Source organism: Drosophila obscura, unplaced genomic scaffold (genome assembly GCF_018151105.1).
Source record: "Drosophila obscura isolate BZ-5 IFL unplaced genomic scaffold, ASM1815110v1 contig_17, whole genome shotgun sequence".
Lineage (NCBI taxonomy): Eukaryota > Metazoa > Arthropoda > Insecta > Diptera > Drosophilidae > Drosophila > Drosophila obscura.
Window position 1 is genome coordinate 1,001,052 of NW_024542757.1, and position 21,880 is coordinate 1,022,931.

Here is a 21,880-nt window from a genome sequence, read left to right on the forward strand (position 1 = left end):
TCACAGTTCGAGTGTTAATTCAAAATTTTAATCATTTATCAAATGCAATTCAATCAATTTATTAGCTGCCGGCGACGTCATTAAAACAAAGGAGGATTTTGTATTATATATTTTTTGTTGCTTTCGCCGTGGGCGCCGTTTTTCTGCAGTTTTTTAACCTTGATTTGACGTTAAATGTTTTAAAACTTGTTTTCACTGCCGCAGTGGCTGTTGCTGTTGAGTGGGCTGGAAGTGAGCAAGCTGATCTCTGCAACTGCGGTTTTACTCATTCCTTTTTTTTTGATGCATTACACACATGATTCATTCACCGTAACTAATAATAAATTAAAATCTCTCCGCGACTCATCAGCTTAAGCCATGTCACAGCACAGCATCACTCCGTCCTGATTTACATAATCGTTGGATGATTCATCGATTTGGGTTTTTGGAAACACCTCGGGGGTATTTCAAATTTCGGTTTTCGGACTATTTTCTAAAATTCTTCATTTTTAATTTTTGTTTTGTGTAGCACTATGGCACGCACGTTACCTTCTTGTTGCAAATTCAGCGAACGAATGAGGCATTGGCGGGCCGTCTAAATAAAACGGCCGCTGATCGTTCGAGGGCTTTCCGATCGATAGATGCGCTATCGATAGTCGGCAAAAGCTTCCATTTTCGGTCGGTCACGAGTAGCACGAGAGCGCCACTGTGCGGCACATTTTGTATTGCGTAGAAACAAACCACAACATACCTCAGGGGTTTTTTAGCACTACGGAAATAACAGAAATTTTGGTTTAAGTTTAATCCACAATGCTAGTCATCGGCAATAATAATTCAAAAGCCATATCACTGAAAATGTCTTTTAATATATTGTAGAGTAACGTATAAAAGTTCTAAATATTTGCACAAAAGGAAACAAGGTTAAAACATCTCAAGATGTGGCTACAAAGAAAATAACGAATAAATGCTAAATTAACCCGACTCTTAAGTGGAATAAGTATGTTTGTATTTCGATGCAGACGCAGACTAGCCGACAGACTTCATTTGGTAACAAAGAGGCCATTCCGAACGAGCTCGATGAGTCCCAGCTTTTGAGAACACCAATAAAGCAAGCCCATCATGATGAGCGCCTTGCAAATACGATCCAGGCAATACAAGCTGCAATTTGGATGGTTTAGCGAGCTTCATATAAAAGGAGAATAATTACTGACAATCTCAGCTGTATGCGCGCCTTGGGCAAGGAGGTGAGGGGCTCCTTCATCACATACTGGCGACCGCCCAAAATGCTGTGCTTCATGTACTCAAAGTCGTCAATATCGTCGCTGTTGATCTTGAAGCTAGATTGGATTGGATATCGCATTGGACAGATCATGGGGTAAAGGTGTTATTTTGTTTGGCTTACATTTGCCGATCTGTTTCTCCCAATTCCTGATAGATCTGCTCGAAATGCGTCGACCTGAAGTCCCAGTTGCGCGTGGTGAAGAATTGCAGCACCTCCAGACCCATAGAGACCTTCGTCTGTACCCGGACCATGCTAAACGAAAGGGGATCAGTGAGTACACCATCTGGGGCGGGACAGGACAGTGGGAATCACTTACAAGCGACGCTGTCCGAAGATGAGGAGCAGAAAGTCAATGATGTAGGCTGGCAGCCACATGAACATGATGGTGCAGAAGGTGTGGTACAATTTGCTGGACGTCATATTGCCATCCGGATACCAGAGTCCTGCGTCGAACGGATACGTCTTGCCGAGATCACGGCCCACGTCCATTACCCACTTCCAGGTGCGTTTTTTGGCATCGCCCACGGTTAGATTGTAGACTGGTATCTGAAGGGGCCTGTGATGAAGGCAGGCTACATTAATATTAGCCCATGGTGGGACGACCCTTAAGACTTACCTCTGCTCCACGAAACTGTTGTGGTAGGGCAGCAAAATCAAACCGTTGATGGCTATATCCACTGGTATGACCTCCGATCTCAGGTCGCCATTGCATATCATGGATCGAATGACGCCCTTGCCGGCTCCAATGAGCACGCCCGTGGGTCCGTTCATGTTGTCCACCCAACCCTGCAGGGGCTCAGCCAGAGCGGGCGTTACTGGTAGAACAGAAAATAAGTCAACAATTCGAACAGTTGCGCAGCTTAAGCACTACAAGTATCAATGGGAGGGGCAGGCAGAGCAAAACAACACGGGCTGGAGATAGATGTGTATGTACAACAACCTAGAATCATATTTATTTGGAATCATAACCTCGAATATGCGTAACTATGACTAAGACTTTTGACTAAGTAAATGCCTGTGACCACCAAACCAATGAGAGAATCCAGAATCAGAATCAAGAATCCAGAATCCAGAATCCTTGGTATCAAAACAGGGCCAACACCCCCGTCCACTTGAGGACATAGTATAGGAACAGACCCACAATGACAGTCTTGCACACGACATCCACTACATATTGGCTGCAAAGGGGAGGAACAAATCAGAGTTAGATGGCGTTGGCGTTCACTGTGTTCACTGTGCAGGATCACTCACATCTTCATGTGCAGGCGAGCAGAGGGCAGGTCCTCATCCTTCTCCTTGAGTATGAACTTGCGAGCCCCGAGGGCACACTGCACCATGTAATCGTCTTCGGTCTCCTTGACGTGCATGTTCATGTTGAAGCTGCCATGGGAAGGAAGGAAGGAAGGAAAGAAGATTAGCACAGACTTTAATGTCGCACCCTGAGCTACTTACATCGCCTTGTCCTCCTCGTTGAGTTTGTCCCACAAGGAGCAGTACATTTCGGAGCGGAAGGACCAGGCCGTGAGTGTGAAGAACTGAAGTACGCCCAGGCCCGTCGAGATCTTCTCCTGCACTCTCACCATGCTAAAAGGGAGAGCAGAGTCAGTCAGTTCTGGACAGGGCTTTCAAGAATAATACTCACAATCTCTTTTGGCCAAACAGGAGCAGAAGGAAGTCGAGGAAGTAGGCGGGCAGCCAGTGGAAGAGCGCCACATTAATGTTGTGATAAATTTTGTTGGTGGTCACACAGGGGTCCGGGTACCAGAGGCCTGCGTTGAGGGGTATCTGTTTGTTGATGCGCTTGCTCAGCTCCACCACGGTGCCCATGGTCATCTTCCTGTGATCCGCATTGGTGATGTTGTAGACGGGCACCTGGGAGGGGCGCTTGGCCTGCTTGTTGAACTCGTAGGGGATCACGATGAGCCCGTTGATGGCATAGTCCACGGGTATGACCTCTGCCTTGTACTCCTGATTGACCAGCACGGACCGGATGACGCCCTTGCCGCAGCCGATCATCAGACCCGTGGGTCCATTCATATTGTCCACCCAACCGGAAATCGGCTCATAGGCAGCGGGCGACACTGGGGGGAAGAGGCGAAGGAGTCCGGTTAGTGGCGGCGGGCGGGTGGATGATGGAGATTCGATTCCATTCCAAGTGATTGATTGATTGACTCTACATACCACGAAAGCCCCGAGAGGATGATGATCACCGAAGCCGTATTAAGTGTGTGTGTGTGTGTGTGTGAGTATTTGTTTGTTTGTTTGTGTGTGAGTGTGAATGGAGTTTGAGTTTGCCCTGCTGAATGGATGAATGGATGAATGAATATATATGAATATATATGAATATAGTCTTGTATATTCTCGTGTAAACAGGGAAAGAGGGTGTGGGGGGGATGGGTCTTTGTGTCTGCTTTTGTGGGGAGTTTGTAGTTCTGTTTGTGTTGTTTGTGTTGTCTCTGGAGCGGATGGTCCTCAGCACTGGATCAACACTTGGATACTTGGAACACATACACAGACACATAACACATACATATATTTTGTTTTATTTTGTTTTGTTTTTTTATGGATTTTTTTTTTTTGTTTTGTTTTGATTTTTGTTTTGTTTTGATTTTTGTTTTGATTTTTGTTTTATTTCACATGAAACATAAAAGATCACTTAAACTAGAAATGAAAACCAAATCCGAGGCTCGAGTGCCTCGAAAGTGTGTGCCCCAAAGCGAACCTAAGCAGAGATTGAGATTGATTTGATTGAGGAATGCGCGCAAATGAATTTGAGAATTGTTTGGTCCGACTCGAAGCCGAAGTCGAAGTCGAAGTCGGGAGGAGTCGGAGGCCACCACCTTAGATGCCCAAGAGACGTGCCACCACACCGTAGGTCCAGTAGCACAGGGAGCCCACGATGACCGTCTTGCACACGCGATCCAAGATGTACATGCTAAAATTGAAATAGATCAGAGTTCTGTTCTGGGCAACTGGAACCTGGAGCGGGGGGAACTCTCTTACAGCTTCAGCTGCAGCCGGGCACGTGGCAGGCTGTCGGGCGACTCCTTCATCAGATACTGCCGCCCGCCCACGACACACGACTCGATGTACATGGGCACAGTCTCGACGGGGTCCATGTCCATGTTGAAGCTTTTGAGTGAATCGAATCGCATTTCATTTCATTTAGTCAACGTCAGCCAACCATTTACACTTTACTCTCTACTCCTCCGTACTCTGCGTGTACATACTTTTTCTTGTCCACATCGTTCATGATGTTCCAAAGGGACGAGTAGGCGTCCGATTTGAAGAACCAGGCCCTCATCGTGAAGAACTGCAGGACCTCGAGACCCACAGAGATGCGGTTCTGGACACGGACCATACTAGGCGAAGGGGAGAAACGAGGAGAGTCAGGCGAGGCTGGCTGGCTGTGCTGGCTGGGCTGGCTGGGCCCTGGCGACACTTACAATCTCTTCTGGCCGAGCAGCAGCAGCATAAAGTCGATGAAGTAAGCGGGCAGCCAGTGGAAGAGCAGCACGTTGATGTTGTGGTGCAGCTTGTTGGTGGTGATGCACCCGTCCGGATACCAGAGGCCCGCCTCGAACGGGTAGCGATAGCCAATGTCTTTGCTCATCTCGATCACCTCGCCCCACTGCATCTTGCGGTGGTCGGCACACGTGATATTGTACACGGGCACCTCCGCGGGCTTCTCCTTCAGCCCGGTGAACTGGTAGGGGATCACGCACAGCCCATTGATGGCGTAGTCCACCGGTATCACCTCGGAGAGGAAGCGCGTGTCGATCAGCATCGAGCGGATGACGCCCTTGCCAGCGCCCACTATCAGGCCGGTTGGTCCATTCAGATTGTCCACCCATCCGGGCACGGGCTCGTAGGCCGATGGCGACACTGATGCGATGCAGTGAACGGTGGGAATCAGTCTGGACTGGGATACGGGGGGATTGGATTCCGAGCAGTTTGTATGCGTGCTGTGCTGTGCTGTGCTTTGCCGCTCAGACAACAGGAGCCGCAACAGACAACAGGCAGAGTCTTGGGCTGGGCTGGGTCTTGGACGGAGGCGAAGGCGGATGCGATTGCGGATGCGAAGGCATGGCTGTGGCAGCGTGAGTGATCAGGCGGGGTGGGGCGGTGGTGGTTAAGCGAGGCTGATTGTTGTTGTTGTTGTTGTTTTTGTTGTTTGCATTGCATGCTCATTGAACTTTTTGGTCAATGACGATGGATGCCGTTTGTGTGCTGTGGTTTCTGTTTCAGTTGTTGTTGTTGTTGTTTTTTAAGCAATGTTTTTAACCATGTGCCATGCCATGTAATTTAACTTTTTCTTTTTCTTTTTGTTTGGTTTTTATTTTTGTTTTAAGCGCTGTATTTGTTTGCTGTGATTTCTGTTTCTGTTTACACACATTGGTTGTATTTGTTGCTGATTTTGTTGCCGTGGCTGTTGTTGTTTTCTTAAAGAGAAGCTTCTCAGCAGAAGAAGAATCTTCAGCGGTGGTGGTGGCGGTGGCGGTGGCGGTGGCAGGGGTGGAGACACAAGCGCAATGGGGGCAGGCAGGGCAAGTAAAGGACAGGAGCATAACGAGGTGGTCGGGTTGTCATTAAAAATACACATAAAGCATAAAAAACACACACACAGTTGACCAATTAGCATGAAGCATCTTAAATGTAGCCCCTGAACAGCCCGACCAACCCTGGCCACTCCCCCGTCCAGCCCAACCCAACCGCCTCGGACATCATTCATCAACATGGAATCGCTAAAAAGCTGCAATTTTGGGCGAACTTTGCCATGTTGCCAGTTGATTGGCAAAAATGAAGACGCTATTTACCGAACTAGGCGGGTCATCGATGCCTTGAACCCAGTCGGATGTACTAACAGACGGAGACAGATTCTAGACAGAGGCGTAACTAGTTAGGCACTTGGCAAGTGAAGTGCCTGCAGTCGCAGTTGAATTCGCAAGCCGTTGATTACTCGATATAAAGAGGGCATTCCGTAGAGGAAATTCCCATCGAAAGGGCTCTTTGAACCAGTTAAAGTTGAAGCGTACTTGGGTCTAGCTGGGGGAACGAAGGCGTATTACATATAATGCGGTAATTGAAACACGTTTTCTGTAGATTAATTGAACCTTTGGCTTTGGGGCAATTTCAGTGTTAAAGTTTTTCATTTATACAATCGGACTGTATACGTCGATGAGCAGAAAGGGCGATACTGATTAAGTATAGGTCGTATTACGTACGTTTAATCAACATTAATGGCAACTGGCAACCAATAAATGCGATTTTTACTGCGATTTTGTATGCATGTATATATGTATGTAGATGTAATTATACATTGGCCAATAGGCCAATTTCAAAACTAAAGACGTTCCCTCTCTAATGCGTCTTTTCTCAGATGTATATACAGCATCTACCTATCTTTTTATCAGGTTTTTGAACAAAATTCGCAATCGAAAAGTTTAATTGGCAGACAAATCGTAAAGTTTGCAAAGACATTCAAAAAAACATATCAGCAGGTGGCCAGAGAAAAGCATAAGCAATTGGCCCCAGGGAACCGTAGACATAGACCCCAGACACAATAATAGACATATACACAGACATAGGACCGAAGGCAAGTTAAGCGGAGGCGCAAGATTAGTTAGCAGCAGCAGCAGCAGCAGGAGCAGCACTGGCAGCTGGTGGCAGGGCAGCGAGTACAATTTCCCAGTTTCCAGTTTCCATTTCGATGGCAGCAGCCCCCAGGCATAGCCATAGACATGGAAAATTAATGACATAAATAAATCTTATATAGTAAAGCTGCAAGCCAAAGCAACCAGACAGCAGATAGCAGACAGCAGACAGCAGACAGATGTAGCGGGTAGAAGCCGTATTGGGCCTGGGCCAAAAGGGTCACTTACCGATGCTGGGACGTGCAATGATCACCGGCATGCTCTCGTAGTGGTCGCGCACCAGGATCTCGGCCAGGCGCTTCGAGTAGGTGTAGGTGTTTGGGTGCGGCTTGAGCAGATCGGGCGTGATGGTGTCCAGAGTCTTCACATCCATCCACTCGGCCATGCGAATGAGATCCTCGGGCTTGTGGGGGAACTCGTAGACCTTCTCGTACATCACCTCCTGGTCGCAGTTGCAGAAGGCCGTCGACAGATGGATGAAGGCCTCCAGGTGCTTCATCTCCTTGGCCACTGCCAGGGCGCGCTTGGTGCCCACCAGATTCATGTCGATGGCGTCCCGCAGATTGCCCTCCAGCTTGAGGGTGGCCGCCATATGAAACACGATGTTGGTGTTCTCCGTCACATGCTTCAGGCTCTCTCCGCTCAGGCCCAGCACTGAAATTTAAACAGCGGAGGATCAGAGCTGTTCAGATCGGACCGGACCGGACCGGATCGAACTCGGTTGCAGTACTTACAGTCAAAGGTAACGTCGCCCTGGTAGATGGTCACCTTCTTGAGCATGTGGGGGCGCTCGTCCCTGATGCGCTGGAAGATGGGCAGCTTGTACATCTCCTCCAGACGCGACTCTGGGCTCTTGCCGCGCTTCGGGCGACAGATGATGATCACCTCCTTGAGCGAGTGGCAGGAGTAGAGCAGTTTCTCCAGCAGCACCTTGCCCATGAACCCAGACGCTCCAGTAATGAAGATCGTCTTGTCCTTGTAGTACTCCTGCACGGGCGATAGATCCACCGTCATCTTGCTGCAACAAACAACGGGAGGGATGGAGAGAGTGGGGGGATTGGGTATTAGCACACTGGATGGCCTATAATTGGTGGATGTTGCAAGAAGCATTCCGGGAACGGCAAAAACCAGTCAAAGGAAAACTCGCAATCGACTCGCAGAGTGTCGCAAGCAGCTGGAAAAACTGGGGCTAATTCTGTGCCGTGCCGCAGCTGCCCGATTGTGGCACGCGTGCCCCTCTTGCCACAAAACCACCTGCTGCAAACGGGTTTCGGATTGGACTTTCAGTTTCTATTTGGATTTTCGATTGCGCCTGCACTGTGGATTCGCATTTCTTTGCGGCATTATGCAATGGCCCCGGGGGGGTGGGTAGGGGGTAGCAGGCTGTGGTTTTCATATCGCCCCCACTCCACTCCACTCTGCTCGGACGGGGACTGTTGCAAGTTGCCGTTGCCGTCGCCGTTGCCCAATCTCCATTTGGCTTGAATTGCAGCCGCGCGCGTTACACTTGGCCACATCCGTGTGTCTCCACCTCTGGGCGATCCCCGCCTGATCTCAGAGCACGCCCTGCACTTTGGCCATGTCATGACATTTCATGCAACACCGAACGGACGTATTTGTTTGCCATCCGCCCAAGCATAACCCATAAATCATAGCCCATAGCCATATCCATATCCATATCCACATCCACATCAAAATCTCTAGCTGTATCCCCTTCAAGCTAAGTGTTTAGTGTTTGGGGGGGGAGCTCTTTGGCGATGAAATTGCAATGAAAGCATGACACTGCACCTCTGCAGCACTACACCTTGAACTACACAGACTCGAGGCAGAGCTGAAGCTTAGCCACAGCCAGGGGCTGAGTGTTAGAGATTGGCGGCTGTGTCTGTGGCTGTGGCTGTTGCTGACGTTGGAACTTGGCTAAGCGGCAAATTGCGGTTCTCCTTCATCACTTAGCACCTGGCTTTGGGGGGCTTGTTACCTAGCCTCAGTTTCGGGGTTTATTGCCAATTAAAACGCGTCTGCCGAATGTGTGAAGCCAGCAAGAGCAACCAGCCAACAGCCAACAGTCAGCAGTCGACAGCTGCTGGTGGTGCCTGCAACTTATGCAATCCGCGCAGCACACATTGAGCCAAATTTCGAGAGCCACAAATAGAGCCAGCCAGGTCGAGCAAGTTGTCAAAGCCAAAATCATCAGCATAACAACACACAAGCTCAAGCTAAAACAACAACGAAGCTGCGACGGACGCGTCGCGTCGCGTCTCGTCGCGGCTGTCAGCAAACAAAACACAAAAGACTTGGACAACGAACTTGAGGGCGATGCTTGACAGAAAGCCGCCAAAGGAGCGGAAATGGCACGGAAGGAAGTTATATTTAAACGGAAGGCAAGAATGGATAGCCAATGGAGGAAAATGGCACAATTTAAGCTAGTTAAAAGAAGAACTCAGTGGGATTAAAAGTAAATTTACAATTAATGCAGAACATATTTGTTTAGTTTGAGTTTGTAGAACACTTGGGAAAGTTTTGGTTATCTTTCTAGGCCATTTTTCTTGCTAGCTTAAAGCTCGTTAATATTTCAATATTTAGGTTTACTCAAATCAATCACCCTGAAACTTGTTTCTAGCCAAGACAACACCACAGTGAAATTTTGTTAACGAGTTTGCATCTCAAGAGCTGCTTGGTTGACAAACTTACGCGTATTGTAATGTTTTTGGAAAATAACTGACCCTATTAATAGCGACAATATCTATATAAATGTATGCTATTTGGACTCGCTCCTAAGATTTGTCATATTTTCAAAAGAGCACCCCCCAAACCGGTTGGGTTACCCATTTATTTTCAAGTATAAACATTTTTTAATCTTTGTGTGTCTGGCTGCCTAGCCCAGCTTCCTCTTGTTTGCATATTGCAAATGCTGAAATTGAAGTCGCATTTTTATTAAAATTGCTGCCTCAGAACTGGCTATCGATGATAGATGGAGTGGGTCCATTAAAACGATCGAATGTGCATTACCCAGTCCGCCAATTTGTCTGTCTATGCGTCTGCTGTTGCAGCTAATAAGCACAGCTACATGAGTGATAGATTGAGTGAATGGCTGACTGATTGACCTCTGGGCTAAGGCTTCTGCCACGAGCTGGAGAGCTCAAGCGGCGATCGTGGGTTTGTGTAGGATCATTAAGAAATCCACTTGAGGCTCTGGCTCTGGCATTAAAACATGAAGTCGAACAAATTTTAAATCTTTGGCAATTCTTCCATTCCATTCCCCCATTTGGCCTTTGGTGGCAGGTCTCACAATAATATCTGACACAAATATAAAAAAATAAATATATTTAGGAAAAAAACCCCCCTGAATATTTAAATTGCTTTTTGTATCGGATCAGCCATTGGCCATTGATACAAATGAGATGAAGCCAAGACGGGCATAAAATTAACAGAGCGACAACGCAACGCAACGCAACGCCAGGCAAGGCAAGGCAAGGCAACGTTTAAGCTCCGAATCAAATTTATGCAAAGGGCTGCCCCTCCCTCGCCACTCGCGGAAGTTTACCAGCGTAATGTGTGTATAAATATTTAAATATTTTGAAGATCCAGTGCGGCAGGTCATGACACGACCCTGACACACACAGACACACGCACACGCGGAGACTTGGAGATCCGTCGCAGTAGAGCAGTAGAGCCAGCTTGATTATAAAAATATGCTTATATAATCTCCAATTAAACGCTTCGCTGGGCAGGTAAATGTTTCAAATTGCTGCTATTGCTACTGCTGCTGCTTCTGCTGCCTGCCTGCCTGCTAACAATTGCAGACCAATTGCCCCGAAAAGCGAAAGACAATACCTCAATCAAAAGACAACTACATATCTATCTGCAGATCCGACAGTGGAGGTGGCGAATTTTTTGGATGCATTCAAGTGTTTCAATTACCTCTAGTGTTTGGGATTCTTCTCTTCAATTAAAACGCTTGCAATATCGTTGAAACAAACACGTCACACACGAACGCGATTCGATGCAATGCGAGACTGGAGACTGCCGCGGAGTGAGACGGTTCGGATCAGATCGGGTCGAATCGAATCGGATCGGATCGGATCGAGATGGAGACTGGGAGAATGTACGATGTGCACGCTACGACACTCGACAGAAGACTGAACGCGGCCAGGCCAATGCTTGCCAATATGAATAGCTCGCGGAATGGGCTGGCCTGGTGTGGGGGCTCTGCGGCTCTGGCCCAACTGGTTGATGTTGAGGTTGAGGCACTCGCTCTGGGATGTGGCAAACCAAAGCGAAATGAGGCGAAATCCACATGGCCTGCCTGGGGGAAGGTGTTTGTTGGTACAGAAACCCATATATCTATTAGTTTTGACCAGGTATCAGGTCTCGGCTGTCCAAGTGCTGGGAAAGTGTTCCCTTTCGGCACTTTGTCGCGGCTAAAACATTCCCACATCCCAGGGCATATGTAAACATATTTGATGGACAATTAGGTGCGCAATTTGGCCGAGATTTTATTGGCTTTGCAGCATTGTTTGAACTCTGACGCGGGCTCTAGATAAATTTGCATGCATATTTGGGTCATTATAGATGCAAAATTAGCCATGGTCGGTCGGATTCGGTCTCCATTACACAATGGCCAGCGCTTTGCATTCGCTTGCTGCTGCGACTGTGGCTGTTGTGATTTCCATTTTGCTGAAACTAATTAGGTGGTTATCAATCTCCTATGCAAATTGCTGTCTTTCCCAATATTGCGAATATACCTAATCAATGCTTATGCTTTTTCCTCTGCTTTTTGCAAATTGGCAAAACATAAATTCAGCACATTGCCAATATTGTTGCAAAAATGAATATACAAGTCCGTTATTATTGCTAATTCAAATATTCAAAAAGCCGCCACATCCACATTACTTCATAGTGCGATGGCACTAATCGATAGCATGTGTATCGATGTCTATTCCAACATATCTATCGAAGTTCAGTGGTAAAAATCGCTCTGTGTGTTGAAAGAGACAAAAAATCATCTTTTTCCCCTCTAGTTACGTCACATATTTTTAGAATCTATACTAAAAAATTTTCGTCATGTCATGGAATAGATTAAAGCAGTCTGCTATTCTAAATTAATTTTACATGGCCTTTGATTGCACAGTGGCGCCACAAATTCTTAAGCTGCTATCGATAGTGCTATCAGTAGTTCCCCGCCTCTACCAACTCAACGTGCTAAGTTCGCTGTCGCAAATTTTTGTTCCAAATTTTAATTGCAAAACATGGCCGAACTTGATGACTTTTTCGCGAAAAAGGATAAGAAGAAGTCTAAGAACAAGACCAAGTTTGTGACCGCCGACGAATTGGTCAAGAACCTCGAAGACAACACGAAACGGGAAGTGGTCAAGCCAAAAAAACCCGAACCCGCAGCAGCAGCTGCAGTAGACGATGGCGGCGTGGCAGTAGTAGGCGAAAACGAGACCGACACCAAGGTGCCAGAGTCCGTAGCGGTAAGCCTGGTGAAATCACAAAGTTAATTAATTGATTACAACTGCTGTCGTTTGTTTTCGTGTGCAGCCCGTCGAAGAGGAGTGGAATGAGGTGGAGCCTGAGCAGCGAAAGGATTACAGCGGGCTGAAGATTGGCCAGCTGAGCTCAAAGTGAGTTTCCATTCTGCTTGTGCATGTGTGCGTATGCGTCCAATTAAGTGGACAATGGCGATCTTTGCAAGCTGCAGTCGCGTGATTCCAACGCAGCGAACAACTTCTCTCCCAGCTTGAACAGTCAAAATTGCATGCTAACCACTTTTCTTCTCGTAACAGCTCTGCCAGGGAGTCCGAGGAGGCTCGGGCAGCACGGGTTGCAGCCGCTAACGACGCTGGCAACTACGATGAAGACGACGATGATGATAGCAATGGCTATGAAAACGTGCAGGGCGGAAAGAGCGGTGGTGGCGGGGGCGGCGGCGGCGGCGGGAAGAAACCCTGGAAGAAACTTATAGCTGCCGAGGATGTTACGCAAATCCCAGTGCCGGTGGAGGTTGAAAAGTCATCCTCGAAACCCTATATTTCACCCGCGTTACGTTACAGCGTAAGTAGCGATCACCTGACCGCATTGATCATTAATCGATTTAGCATGTTACCCTTTCGTTTTCCAATTGAAATTTGCAGCAAATCAGTGGGCTAGGAAGTGGAATTGGCGGTGGACCGCGTACGCGACGCACTGCTCCGGACATCACCAATACTGAGTTCTTCCCGACGCTCAGTGCAGCGCGCCCGGAAGAACAGCGAAAGAAGAAAAACGAACCCGCCTTCGAAGAAGTCCGTCACGGCGGACGCTTTCAGCGCGTGCAGGAGCCGACATCCGCACCAGTGGCGGCTACCAATCGATTCCAGTCGCTCGACGATGAAGCGGACAGCTAGGTGCCAGCTCCTGCCGAGGCTGTTGCTACCCCAAGAAACCGTTTTCTACCACTGTGTCCACTGCTGAGCTCGCCGCAACAATCGGCAGCAAGTCATTTACAAGTTCGTAGTGTACGCACGCATATGTCAACTTTTTCTAGGCTTCTTGATTCATCTTTGCCACCTCCTGCTACTGCTACTCCTAATCCCTATACCACATACACTATTGTTCATTTCGTTTTGCATTTTTGAAGTATGGAGTCAATGTAATAGAATATGAATAATAGCCATGCGTTGAAATCCGTTTATAAACGTTACTTTTGTATAACCTCGCCGGCTCTCGTTTTGTGTTAATCATCGTCGACAAGGTCCTCCGGACGGCTGTCACTATAGCTGCAAGAGAGTGCACATCAGTAAGAGAGGTCGTCTTTGGCCGAAATGGCGGGATCCCGCACTGACTTCTCACTGTACGGCTGCTCGGGCGTGTTGTGGTACGCACTCAGCTGCGGCTTGGCAAGCATCTTCTCTGGAAAGTTCCGTATTAGGTATAGCCAGCACTCCATTGGTCTGCAACAACACACAGACAGGGATTACGTCAGTGGAACATTTGTGCGACCAGATGCTCACCCGTCTACTTCCGTCCGTATGGTCTGCTGCTCACGATCGTAGTAGTTGGGGTAGTCCTCCAGCTGGTCCAACTTGGAGAACATGGCCTCGTCCACCTCATAGATCTCGCCCTGTATGTTGTGGCCATCGCCGGGCCTGGCCAAAAGGAATGGAATGTTGTACCGGGTACCCACAACCAGTGGAAACTTCACCGCCGTTGTCCCACGGCCCAGAAATCGTGCCTGGCCGTTCTCCTTTTTGGTCAGCCAGTGATGGTTTGGCTCCCCGCTCTTCAGCGTGCCGTACACAAAGACTCTCGCTGACATTCTTAGCATTAGAAGTGTGCTTTTCCGCTGGGCTTATCAGTTGCGCGGGCTAACTTGTTCATCTACGTCGACCCAAATTGTTGTCCAGTCGTCGCAACCCATTCGCTCTTCTTCTTGTTGGCAGTCGTTTGCCATTCGCCGCGCGACTTGTTGCCGTGCACTGGGAGAAATCGGCGTTATCGCATGGCGGGGAAGAGGAAAATTACTGTGTGTGGAGCCATATCATATGTCCATATTTATGTTTATATAACATCATCGATTAAATTTTCTTCGAATTGCTTCAGTTTTATTTGCTTTTGTTTGTCGAAAACTTATGAAATTACAAACTACGTTCGCTAAAATCTAGTTAATGCGTACAGTACATATCATTGTATATATCAATTGCCCATAAATGTATATATGTGTATATATCGATCTGATAAGTCTGTTTCCCCAGGGGGAATCAATATTGTACGGTCTACAAATGCATCTACCGGTAACTTTATATTAATAATTGGCCAGGCTTCCCAGAGCACATCACATCCCAATGGAGAAACCACTTAGTTTTGGGCCTCATAGGTCAGATCGTCCTGGGCCGGATGCTTGTGGGTGCGGCGGTGGCGCATGATGTACGGGTGGGTGGAGCTGTTCTCGTAGCTGGACAAATACTGCAGGGACAGCAGTTTCTCCGGATACTTCTGCAGAAGATAGACCCAGCAAGGGATGGTGCTGCAAACAAGTGAAATAATTTGAAGTACGTAAATAAACGTCGATCAGATGAATGACGTCAATGCTCACCCCTCGCCCACGCCGATGTTCATGTCCTGCTTCTCGCGCGTGTAGATATCTTCGCAGTCCTCGAGGTTGTCCAGGGAGTTGAGCATACGGTCGTCCACTTCGTAGATCTCACCGGTTACATAATAGCCGATGCCCGGCTTGTTGAGCAGGAAGGGAATGTTGTAGCGCGTGGCAATGACCAGCGGCAGCTTCTCTGTGGTGGTGGCCCTGCACCAGAACTTGGCAAATCCGTTGCTAGAACTGGCGAGGATGGAGTTGCTCGGCTGTCCGTACTTCAGAGCTCCGTAGACGAAAAGTTTGCTCAAAGCAGTTGATGCTTTCTGTGTGGGTGTGGGTGTGGGTGTGGCAGAGCAGAAGTAAGGTTAGGTTAAATATCTGATTTGCAGAGTTTAAAGAAGAGTGGCAGCTGGGCGACAGGCTTATATTCTGCTATATTAATATCGAAACCTTAAGCAAGCTTATCACTGATCTGAGTATTTTCCATTCTTTAATGCCCCCTACCAACTTGCTGATAACGCGCCACACACGAGCAAGACGTCTCCGTTTCGGCGATTATATTCGGTCGTTTCGTATTTATTTATAAAATTTGTGCCGCGTTGTTCTGTTGCCGGAGAAGATGAGTGTATGGCGTTGGTTGGTTAAACCGGTTTGGTGCATTCACACTTGTTTTGTTGTTTGTTATAGCCCCATTGTGTTATTGTGGACAATATAGAGATATTTTTGGTTTCGTTCCTCCAAAACTGCGCAGCAGCTACATACGCCTCCGTCAAACAAGAACAAACACATGTACATACATGTCCATATGTATCTATATAGTATATGTATGTGCGCGTGATTAGGTGCATAAATAATTGCTTAAGTCGGTCTAATCATTTACTGTAAATGAAAGCCACACGCTATTGCTAGACAACCTATTATCCGGCCTTCAATCAATGTCATTACTAAATGAACCGTTGCATTGAGGCATCTGCTTACATAACTCTCAGAACAAACGCACACATAAAATGTACACCCATACATGCATTAGATTAGAATATTAGGTGATAAAATTTCAAGATAACATTAAGAACAGCACTTTCACGAATTGAAATTTCATCTTGAATTGAGGTTTTCCCACGCTTTCTTCCTTTTTGGGGCTGCCAACTTTCCAAAGCCAAAGGACAACAGGATATGCATATGTATAAGCATATGAATGTGTGTGTGCGTGAACGCCATCTCTTTTACGTACCTTGACTTGGCCCATTTTTTGCTTTTATCACGTTTCTTCTTTTTCAGCAGGCTGCCTTTTAAGTTAATTAAAATTGCAAATTGCTGCAGTTGGCAAGAGAGACAAAAAATCTACGCTCCTCAGGATGTGCGGAAAAAGAGCACCAGCTAAAAAGTCGAACCGCGCCGTTGGAAAGCAAAACTCCAACTAAAACGCGACGGAGAACACAAGTGGTACTGGCCGCTTTTTCTGTTGGGGCCCGTCGGTCCGTCCCCCTCCAACAACAACAATATGAAAACACGCCACACGCGCGCCTTTAAAAACGCCAACGCCTCCGTCGACGTCGCTGCCGATGTCAATTCTTTATCTAACAAATAATACCCTGCAGACAGCCAGGGTGTGTATTAGTTCAAAACTAGTCGAATTTTAATATACATTTTACAAAAATGGTCTTATCGGATAAACAAGACAACACATACAGGCAAACAGGTAGCTGTCCCTTTCACTCTCAGTGGCTTCCATGGAAGTCGAACAACCCCTTTTTGGAAACTCAGCGAAAATTTCCGCAGCTACGCCTCTGGAGCGCACGTACGCATGTTTTACTTCTCTCAGCTTAGTTTAGTCGATCAGCGTCTGATTAAAGATATAATTAATTCAAATTTTAAAGCGACGGGCCTTCCTTCCATGTGCCAGAAACAATAACAAATTCGCTTTGTAATTTGGCGTTGAATCGCTCTCTATCCATCTTTCTCTCTCTCTGTACCTCTCTCAATCTTTGGGTGCCCTACAATCATTGTGTGTGGCATATTAGTTCGAACAGCAAAGCATTCAACAGATGTTTTTTTAAGTGAAATATGTACAAATAACTTAATTATAGAATTTGCAATGGCAAATCGAAAAAAATTCGAACGACTGACGTCAGCGGCAGAGGAACTAAAAACAGACCCCGACGACTGCAGCTGTTTGTTCCCAAAGTTAATAGTCTTTGGTGCAAATGCCCTTACGGTCATAATGGTGGTTCTTGTGTCGGCAGGCACACATGTTGGGAGCGAAACAGTAGGCATGGGGTCCGCAATCGCTGCAAAGGATTCACAGATGAGAGTGGAGCCAAGATAGGGATCGGTTAACTTACTGTTGGCAGATGGGCATGCACTGCTGCCCGTGTAGCAGTGTGGCTTGGAGTTCATAGCCCTGGGCACAAATGCATTGGCCATCGTATGAGCACCGCCCGTGGGTGCAACGCCTGCAGAGGAAGCCATTAGAGATCACCTTCACTCCGGCTGCAATCAACTCACCCGTGGCAAGGGTCCAGAAGTCGTGCACCCCGATGGCGGCAATGACCGGAAAGAGTATCAAAGTAGTAGTGCTTGTCCTTCCGGCACACACACAGATCGGGGGCGGCACAGTACCCACCCGCTTCCCTACAGCCCGGCAGACACTCGGCAGCACAGATTAGTCCGTCCGGATTGCCCCCCAAATACTGATTGGCGCACGGGCAGTCGCCATCCTCAAAGCACACGCCTTCCTGGCAGACAATGTTGCAACGTCGCACACACTGTTGGGTGTTCACGATCAGCATCTCGTAGTCGGAGCACAGTGGCGGGGGCTCATTGATCTGCCAGTAGCCGTAATCATAGTAGTAGTATCCTTGGACCAATATGTGCTGTAGCACCAGTTGAATGAAGACCGTCCGTACCAGCATCTTTGACAATTGCAAATGATCTCCTGGACCTCATGGGAGTGGGCAATGAGAGTGAAAGTGTTTTCCGGAGGCGGCGCAATTTGTGTACAGAATCCATTAGTCCCGTTATTGAGGCGGTCACGATCGCCATGTGTAAACATTACGCCGATGATGCAATGGACAACTGATAACCGCTCGCCCGGAGAGCCTCTCAATCTGAATTAAAAAAAAGCATTTGCATGCAAACGATCCAACAGACGCCGGCGCCGCATTACTCATCGCAGCAGCTGCTGAGAAGAGAAAGAGAGAGACAGATCCAACTCCGACATGTATGCACACCCAAGCGAGCGCTAGAGATAGAGAGGGAGACCCAATGAGAGCGCAATTCTGGAATGTCTGGATTCCACACTCTGGCTGGCTCGGTCTTCGGTGGCGTCTCAGCTCTCACCCCCACCGCATTGCGCTGCAATTGGGGGACCCCGGCTCCGACATCGACTCCAACTCCAACTGTAGCTGCAGCTGGTTTGAATGCGCCCCATTCATTCAGTCTTTTGGGGTCCGAGAGTAATGTCGGCCTCCCAGTCCCGATCGGGCAACGGCAGCGATAAAGACAAAGTCAGCGGCACGACAGAAACGGCGACGCCTGTGCGAACGGAAGTTCAAAGTGTGGCACAAAGTTGCAAAATCGAAGGCAATCGGTGATCAGTGTGCGAATTCATTCGGATTCGAATCGCCATTGGGAAATTGGAGAACAATAAAAACGCAAACGCATCAGAGTTCTCTGTTTTCAGTGGCTTTTCTTCTCCATCCATCGACGAACGAACCGCTTCAATTGCAATTATAAATTGAATGCTTGATTCTCGTTCTCTACCCACTCCCCCCTGCGCCATTCACTGCGTGCTTGCGAGTGTGTGTGTGTGTGTATCTGTGTGTATGGGGTGAATAACATAAAACAGACAACGGGCGAAAGCATAAAATAAACAATACCATTTCGGGCGGTCAGCTGGGAGGAAGTTCTGGCCCCAGCGCTGCTGGTGGTGGCGCAGCGCAGCGGTGGTGGTGGGTGTGGGTGTGGGCCTGTGGGATGTGCCCGTTGTGGAAGTGCGTGCTCGCGCAAAGCTAATGCTTAGAATCTATTATGTATCCGACAAGTGCTGACGCGTTCGCCTTCTGACATCGCCATCGGACAATCTCTGAACTCTGCGAAAACGAATCATCCAATATGTGTTACGTTATCATCACAAGCGGCAGTCTAGTCTGGTTCCTTTGCACCCTGGTTGCGGACATGCTCATAGCGGCGGCATTGGTCACGCCCAGATGGCTGATTGGTCCCGTCCAGCACGTGGATGGGCTCTCCTCCGTCGCCAGCCAGCGCCATTCCTCCGTGGGCATCTACACCCGCTGCAAGGTGATGCACCAGGTGGGCTACCACTGTGGACGCTTTGACCTGGATGGCCTAGCCACAGACAGCAGCGTCTATCCTAGCGAGTGGAAGGCGGCCATGTTCTTCATCTCACTGGGATTCGCCCTGCTCTCCGTCACAGTTCTGCTGACTCTGCTCACTTGCTGCCGTCAGTCGGCCTTTGGCAAGAGCATCCACAACATGACCGCCTGCGCTCAGGTGGTGTCAGGTGAGGACATGCTCCACAATTTGTATACAGACGTAACATTTTATATGCTTGTATTCCAGGAATCAGCGTCATGTTGGCCCTCTTTCTGCATCCTCTGGGCTGGCGAGCGGCTCGTGTCCAGCGGTTGTGTGGTCCGGAGGCAGAACCCTTCTATCCGGCCGACTGCAGTATAGGTACTATATTGGCTTGTCCGCATATGCGAGCTAAAATTAAACCGTTCCCCCCACAGGAATCTCATTTTACTGCGGCGTCATCGGCATACTCCTCACATTCGCTGCCGCAGGCATCAGCTTAAAGGCGGAGTCCTCCAACATGCGCACGCGCGTTCGTCGACGCGTCGAGGAGGGCAGCAAGCTGGTGTGCATTCCATAGCTGTAGCGGCCCCAGAAAATTGACAACTTCCATTTAGCGGGAATACTTAACTTCATTTGCGAATTAACTGAAACTAGTATAGCATAAATAGACCTCTAACATTTCTACAATATAATGTACAACATCCGGCGGAGTGCCATTCTTTTACTTGTTTCGCTTGCCCTTGGCTTTGCCTGGCGGCTTGCCCACCACATCCGGCTGGGCCTTTGGGATGTAGACGCCGTGGTTTGTCTTCTTCAGATGCGCAAACAGTTTGTTCTTCGAGTCAAACACGAGGCGGCAGGTGACGCAAGTGTGCTGTGGCTTTGTTGGATCGTCGTCTGGATCCTCTCGCTCCTCCTTGGCCACGACTACTGCTGGTGTGGCTTTGACCTCTTTGGGTGGATCGGGCACTTGCTCAGCAGGCTTTCCCTTGGTGGTCGTTGACTTTTTGCTTTTGCTCTTCTTGGCTGACTTTTTCCCTTTGCTCCAGTCGTCTTCAGAGTCGCTCTTGGCTTGGTTAAGCTGAATAGGATCATCGGGGACATCGCTGTCCTCTTGCTGCTGTTGCTTGGCCACAGCTTTCTTTGACTTTTTGTTCTTCTTGTTCCGTTTTATCGCCGCCGAATCCTCTTCACTAAGCGCCACCTCCTCCTCTTGGGCGTCCTCCTGGTCGTCGTTTAGATGCATTTCATCCAGTGTTTCTTCGACATCATGGAGACTATCTGCGGGAGAGGCATCATTGAAGGCTTCCTCCTCGGCCTCCATCTCCTGGCGCAGACGTTCTACATTGTCTCGGTGTTTTTTGCTCTCCTCGTGATTGGCCCGCGCCTTGGCATTTTTGAACGATTTGTTGCACGCCACACAGTACAGGTCGTCCACATACTCCAGCTCATACTCGGCTTCTTCGGCATCCAAATTGCCGTTGCTGTCTGCCTCAGAGCCGTCCCCGTCTTCATCATCCTCATCCTCTTCTGTGTAGTCGTCCGAATCGCTGCCGTATGCCTGTTCCAATTGCCTAAGCTGCTCTTCGTAGCCCTCATTGTAGACTTTGTTCTCCTTGGCGGCGGCCATCTCCTCCTTGCGTTTGCGCCACTGCTCCCGACGCTTCTCCTCCTGCTTCAGCCGATTAGCCTCGGCTCGCTCCTCCAGTACACGTCTGTAGGCCAAGACACGGCGATCCCGCTTGCGCACAAAATTAACCAAATTACGAATCTGCAGAGAAATACTCGTATTAAGCAAAAATATTTCGACCGACTTGTGTGTTTCTTACCTCTTCGTTGCGCTCCTTGCGGGCGTTTTGAACAACTTTTTTCATTTCTTTTTCCACCTTGCGGAGAATGAAACGTTCCTTGATCTCCCTCACGTCGTACGGGCACAGCCATTCGTATGTCTTTTTGGTGCTGTAGGCAGCCCAGAAGGCGTAGAACGGGCCCACGACTTCCTCATAGCTGCTAGCTGAATTGCCGAACGGGGGTGCGACTCCCAGCTCGTCATCGCTGTCCATGAACTCGAAATCCTCTGAGGCGATCTGGACGAAGACATCGGCATAAACTTTGTAGAATCCCTTTTCCTCATCTCCGTAGCCTTTGTAGCAGGAGTTGGTGAAGTATGGGAAGACATCCAGGCAGTTCTCCGAATACTCAGAGTTCTTGCCCCGCAGAATCTGCTCGCGGTGGTTGTCATACCAGGCGCGTTCCTGTGGGTCCGAGAGCACTTCATAAGACTGTTGGATCAGTAGGAATTTCTCCTTGGCCTCAGCCAAGCTGTTTGGATTCTTGTCGGGATGCCAGCGGAGCGCCAGTTTGCGATATGCTGTTTTGATTTCACTATCGTTGGCGTCTCGTTGGAGCCCGAGCTCCTCGTAGTAGCAGCGCATCTTGACAAAGGATCTTGGAGCTTTTTTGATTGTTTAAATCACGTTTAAAAGCATGTTTACAAGAAATTTCGATGTGCAAGGCAGTGTTGTCTCATGAAAAAAAGCGTAAACAGCTGTTGCTCATAAATGCGTTTCAACT

The 21,880-nt window shown here is 48.4% G+C and overlaps 7 protein-coding genes across 11 annotated transcripts; 2 read left to right on the top strand and 5 right to left on the bottom strand.

The window, feature by feature from the left end:
• Positions 1 to 829: 829 nt before the first annotated feature.
• On the bottom strand, positions 830 to 11,038 carry LOC111075516 (putative fatty acyl-CoA reductase CG5065). Of its 3 annotated transcripts, XM_022368838.2 has the most exons (8): positions 10,837 to 11,023; positions 7,650 to 7,933; positions 7,144 to 7,569; positions 1,878 to 2,076; positions 1,578 to 1,817; positions 1,382 to 1,513; positions 1,191 to 1,316; positions 830 to 1,137 (listed from the first exon to the last, which is right to left on the bottom strand). In XM_022368838.2, the coding sequence occupies exons 2-8, from the start codon at positions 7,927 to 7,929 to the stop codon at positions 1,020 to 1,022; spliced, it is 1,521 nt and encodes a 506-aa protein (XP_022224530.2). In that variant the 5' UTR covers positions 7,930 to 7,933; positions 10,837 to 11,023; the 3' UTR covers positions 830 to 1,019. The 3 variants fall into 3 exon arrangements, with proteins under 3 accessions (XP_022224530.2, XP_022224534.1, XP_041448080.1); XM_022368842.2 differs by lacking the exons at positions 830 to 1,137; positions 1,191 to 1,316; positions 1,382 to 1,513; positions 1,578 to 1,817; positions 1,878 to 2,076 and adding exons at positions 2,176 to 2,439; positions 2,513 to 2,641; positions 2,714 to 2,845; positions 2,904 to 3,342 and having other exon boundaries at positions 10,837 to 11,022; XM_041592146.1 differs by lacking the exons at positions 830 to 1,137; positions 1,191 to 1,316; positions 1,382 to 1,513; positions 1,578 to 1,817; positions 1,878 to 2,076 and adding exons at positions 3,875 to 4,196; positions 4,265 to 4,393; positions 4,492 to 4,623; positions 4,708 to 5,146 and having other exon boundaries at positions 10,837 to 11,038.
• Positions 11,039 to 12,001: 963 nt separating this feature from the next.
• On the top strand, positions 12,002 to 13,615 carry LOC111075517 (protein CDV3 homolog). The gene is made up of 4 exons (XM_022368845.2): positions 12,002 to 12,392; positions 12,460 to 12,542; positions 12,705 to 12,972; positions 13,053 to 13,615. The coding sequence occupies exons 1-4, from the start codon at positions 12,165 to 12,167 to the stop codon at positions 13,302 to 13,304; spliced, it is 831 nt and encodes a 276-aa protein (XP_022224537.2). The 5' UTR covers positions 12,002 to 12,164; the 3' UTR covers positions 13,305 to 13,615.
• Positions 13,531 to 14,349, bottom strand: LOC111075521 (putative gamma-glutamylcyclotransferase CG2811). 2 transcript variants are annotated; one of them, XM_022368852.2, is made up of 3 exons: positions 13,911 to 14,349; positions 13,743 to 13,850; positions 13,531 to 13,676 (listed from the first exon to the last, which is right to left on the bottom strand). In XM_022368852.2, exons 1-3 carry the CDS (start codon positions 14,222 to 14,224, stop codon positions 13,634 to 13,636), a joined length of 465 nt encoding a protein of 154 aa, XP_022224544.2. In that variant the 5' UTR covers positions 14,225 to 14,349; the 3' UTR covers positions 13,531 to 13,633. The 2 variants fall into 2 exon arrangements, with proteins under 2 accessions (XP_022224544.2, XP_022224543.2); XM_022368851.2 differs by lacking the exon at positions 13,531 to 13,676 and having other exon boundaries at positions 13,683 to 13,850.
• Positions 14,350 to 14,484: 135 nt separating this feature from the next.
• Positions 14,485 to 16,262, bottom strand: LOC111075520 (troponin C-akin-1 protein). Its single transcript, XM_022368849.2, has 3 exons — positions 16,221 to 16,262; positions 14,993 to 15,312; positions 14,485 to 14,923 (listed from the first exon to the last, which is right to left on the bottom strand). The coding sequence occupies exons 1-3, from the start codon at positions 16,233 to 16,235 to the stop codon at positions 14,755 to 14,757; spliced, it is 504 nt and encodes a 167-aa protein (XP_022224541.1). The 5' UTR covers positions 16,236 to 16,262; the 3' UTR covers positions 14,485 to 14,754.
• LOC111075519 (wnt inhibitory factor 1) lies at positions 15,993 to 18,792 on the bottom strand. Of its 2 annotated transcripts, XM_022368848.2 has the most exons (5): positions 17,495 to 18,792; positions 17,332 to 17,442; positions 16,679 to 17,277; positions 16,221 to 16,581; positions 15,993 to 16,135 (listed from the first exon to the last, which is right to left on the bottom strand). In XM_022368848.2, exons 1-3 carry the CDS (start codon positions 17,899 to 17,901, stop codon positions 17,175 to 17,177), a joined length of 621 nt encoding a protein of 206 aa, XP_022224540.2. In that variant the 5' UTR covers positions 17,902 to 18,792; the 3' UTR covers positions 15,993 to 16,135; positions 16,221 to 16,581; positions 16,679 to 17,174. The 2 variants fall into 2 exon arrangements, with proteins under 2 accessions (XP_022224540.2, XP_022224539.2); XM_022368847.2 differs by having other exon boundaries at positions 16,221 to 17,277.
• Positions 18,309 to 20,023, top strand: LOC111075518 (LHFPL tetraspan subfamily member 2 protein). The gene is made up of 3 exons (XM_022368846.2): positions 18,309 to 19,511; positions 19,571 to 19,684; positions 19,741 to 20,023. Exons 1-3 carry the CDS (start codon positions 19,103 to 19,105, stop codon positions 19,881 to 19,883), a joined length of 666 nt encoding a protein of 221 aa, XP_022224538.1. The 5' UTR covers positions 18,309 to 19,102; the 3' UTR covers positions 19,884 to 20,023.
• On the bottom strand, positions 19,905 to 21,831 carry LOC111075515 (dnaJ homolog subfamily C member 21). Its single transcript, XM_022368837.2, has 2 exons — positions 21,136 to 21,831; positions 19,905 to 21,077 (listed from the first exon to the last, which is right to left on the bottom strand). Exons 1-2 carry the CDS (start codon positions 21,739 to 21,741, stop codon positions 20,028 to 20,030), a joined length of 1,656 nt encoding a protein of 551 aa, XP_022224529.2. The 5' UTR covers positions 21,742 to 21,831; the 3' UTR covers positions 19,905 to 20,027.
• Between the last annotated feature and the right edge of the window lie 49 nt (positions 21,832 to 21,880).

What these genes read in the sequence shown, in the direction of transcription:
- LOC111075516 (XM_022368838.2), bottom strand. Translation starts at nt 7,929, where the DNA reads ATGACGGTGGATCTATCGCCCGTGCAGGAGTACTACAAGGACAAGACG. An exon ending in GGGCGACGTTACCTTTGACT is followed by an intron (nt 7,570 to 7,649) that starts GTAAGTACTGCA and finishes TTTAAATTTCAG; the next exon opens with TGCTGGGCCTGAGCGGAGAG. An exon ending in ATCTTCGGACAGCGTCGCTT is followed by an intron (nt 1,514 to 1,577) that starts GTAAGTGATTCC and finishes CCTTTCGTTTAG; the next exon opens with CATGGTCCGGGTACAGACGA.
- LOC111075517 (XM_022368845.2), top strand. Translation starts at nt 12,165, where the DNA reads ATGGCCGAACTTGATGACTTTTTCGCGAAAAAGGATAAGAAGAAGTCT. An exon ending in AGGTGCCAGAGTCCGTAGCG is followed by an intron (nt 12,393 to 12,459) that starts GTAAGCCTGGTG and finishes TTTCGTGTGCAG; the next exon opens with CCCGTCGAAGAGGAGTGGAA. An exon ending in ATTGGCCAGCTGAGCTCAAA is followed by an intron (nt 12,543 to 12,704) that starts GTGAGTTTCCAT and finishes TTCTCGTAACAG; the next exon opens with CTCTGCCAGGGAGTCCGAGG.
- LOC111075519 (XM_022368848.2), bottom strand. Translation starts at nt 17,901, where the DNA reads ATGCTGGTACGGACGGTCTTCATTCAACTGGTGCTACAGCACATATTG. An exon ending in CTTCTGGACCCTTGCCACGG is followed by an intron (nt 17,443 to 17,494) that starts GTGAGTTGATTG and finishes CTTCCTCTGCAG; the next exon opens with GCGTTGCACCCACGGGCGGT. An exon ending in TGCATGCCCATCTGCCAACA is followed by an intron (nt 17,278 to 17,331) that starts GTAAGTTAACCG and finishes AATCCTTTGCAG; the next exon opens with CGATTGCGGACCCCATGCCT.
- LOC111075515 (XM_022368837.2), bottom strand. Translation starts at nt 21,741, where the DNA reads ATGCGCTGCTACTACGAGGAGCTCGGGCTCCAACGAGACGCCAACGAT. An exon ending in GCAAGGAGCGCAACGAAGAG is followed by an intron (nt 21,078 to 21,135) that starts GTAAGAAACACA and finishes ATTTCTCTGCAG; the next exon opens with ATTCGTAATTTGGTTAATTT.
- LOC111075521 (XM_022368851.2), bottom strand. Translation starts at nt 14,224, where the DNA reads ATGCTAAGAATGTCAGCGAGAGTCTTTGTGTACGGCACGCTGAAGAGC. An exon ending in ATACGGACGGAAGTAGACGG is followed by an intron (nt 13,851 to 13,910) that starts GTGAGCATCTGG and finishes GTGTTGTTGCAG; the next exon opens with ACCAATGGAGTGCTGGCTAT.
- LOC111075518 (XM_022368846.2), top strand. Translation starts at nt 19,103, where the DNA reads ATGTGTTACGTTATCATCACAAGCGGCAGTCTAGTCTGGTTCCTTTGC. An exon ending in CTGCGCTCAGGTGGTGTCAG is followed by an intron (nt 19,512 to 19,570) that starts GTGAGGACATGC and finishes CTTGTATTCCAG; the next exon opens with GAATCAGCGTCATGTTGGCC. An exon ending in TCCGGCCGACTGCAGTATAG is followed by an intron (nt 19,685 to 19,740) that starts GTACTATATTGG and finishes TTCCCCCCACAG; the next exon opens with GAATCTCATTTTACTGCGGC.
- LOC111075520 (XM_022368849.2), bottom strand. An exon ending in AACATCGGCGTGGGCGAGGG is followed by an intron (nt 14,924 to 14,992) that starts GTGAGCATTGAC and finishes ACTTGTTTGCAG; the next exon opens with CACCATCCCTTGCTGGGTCT.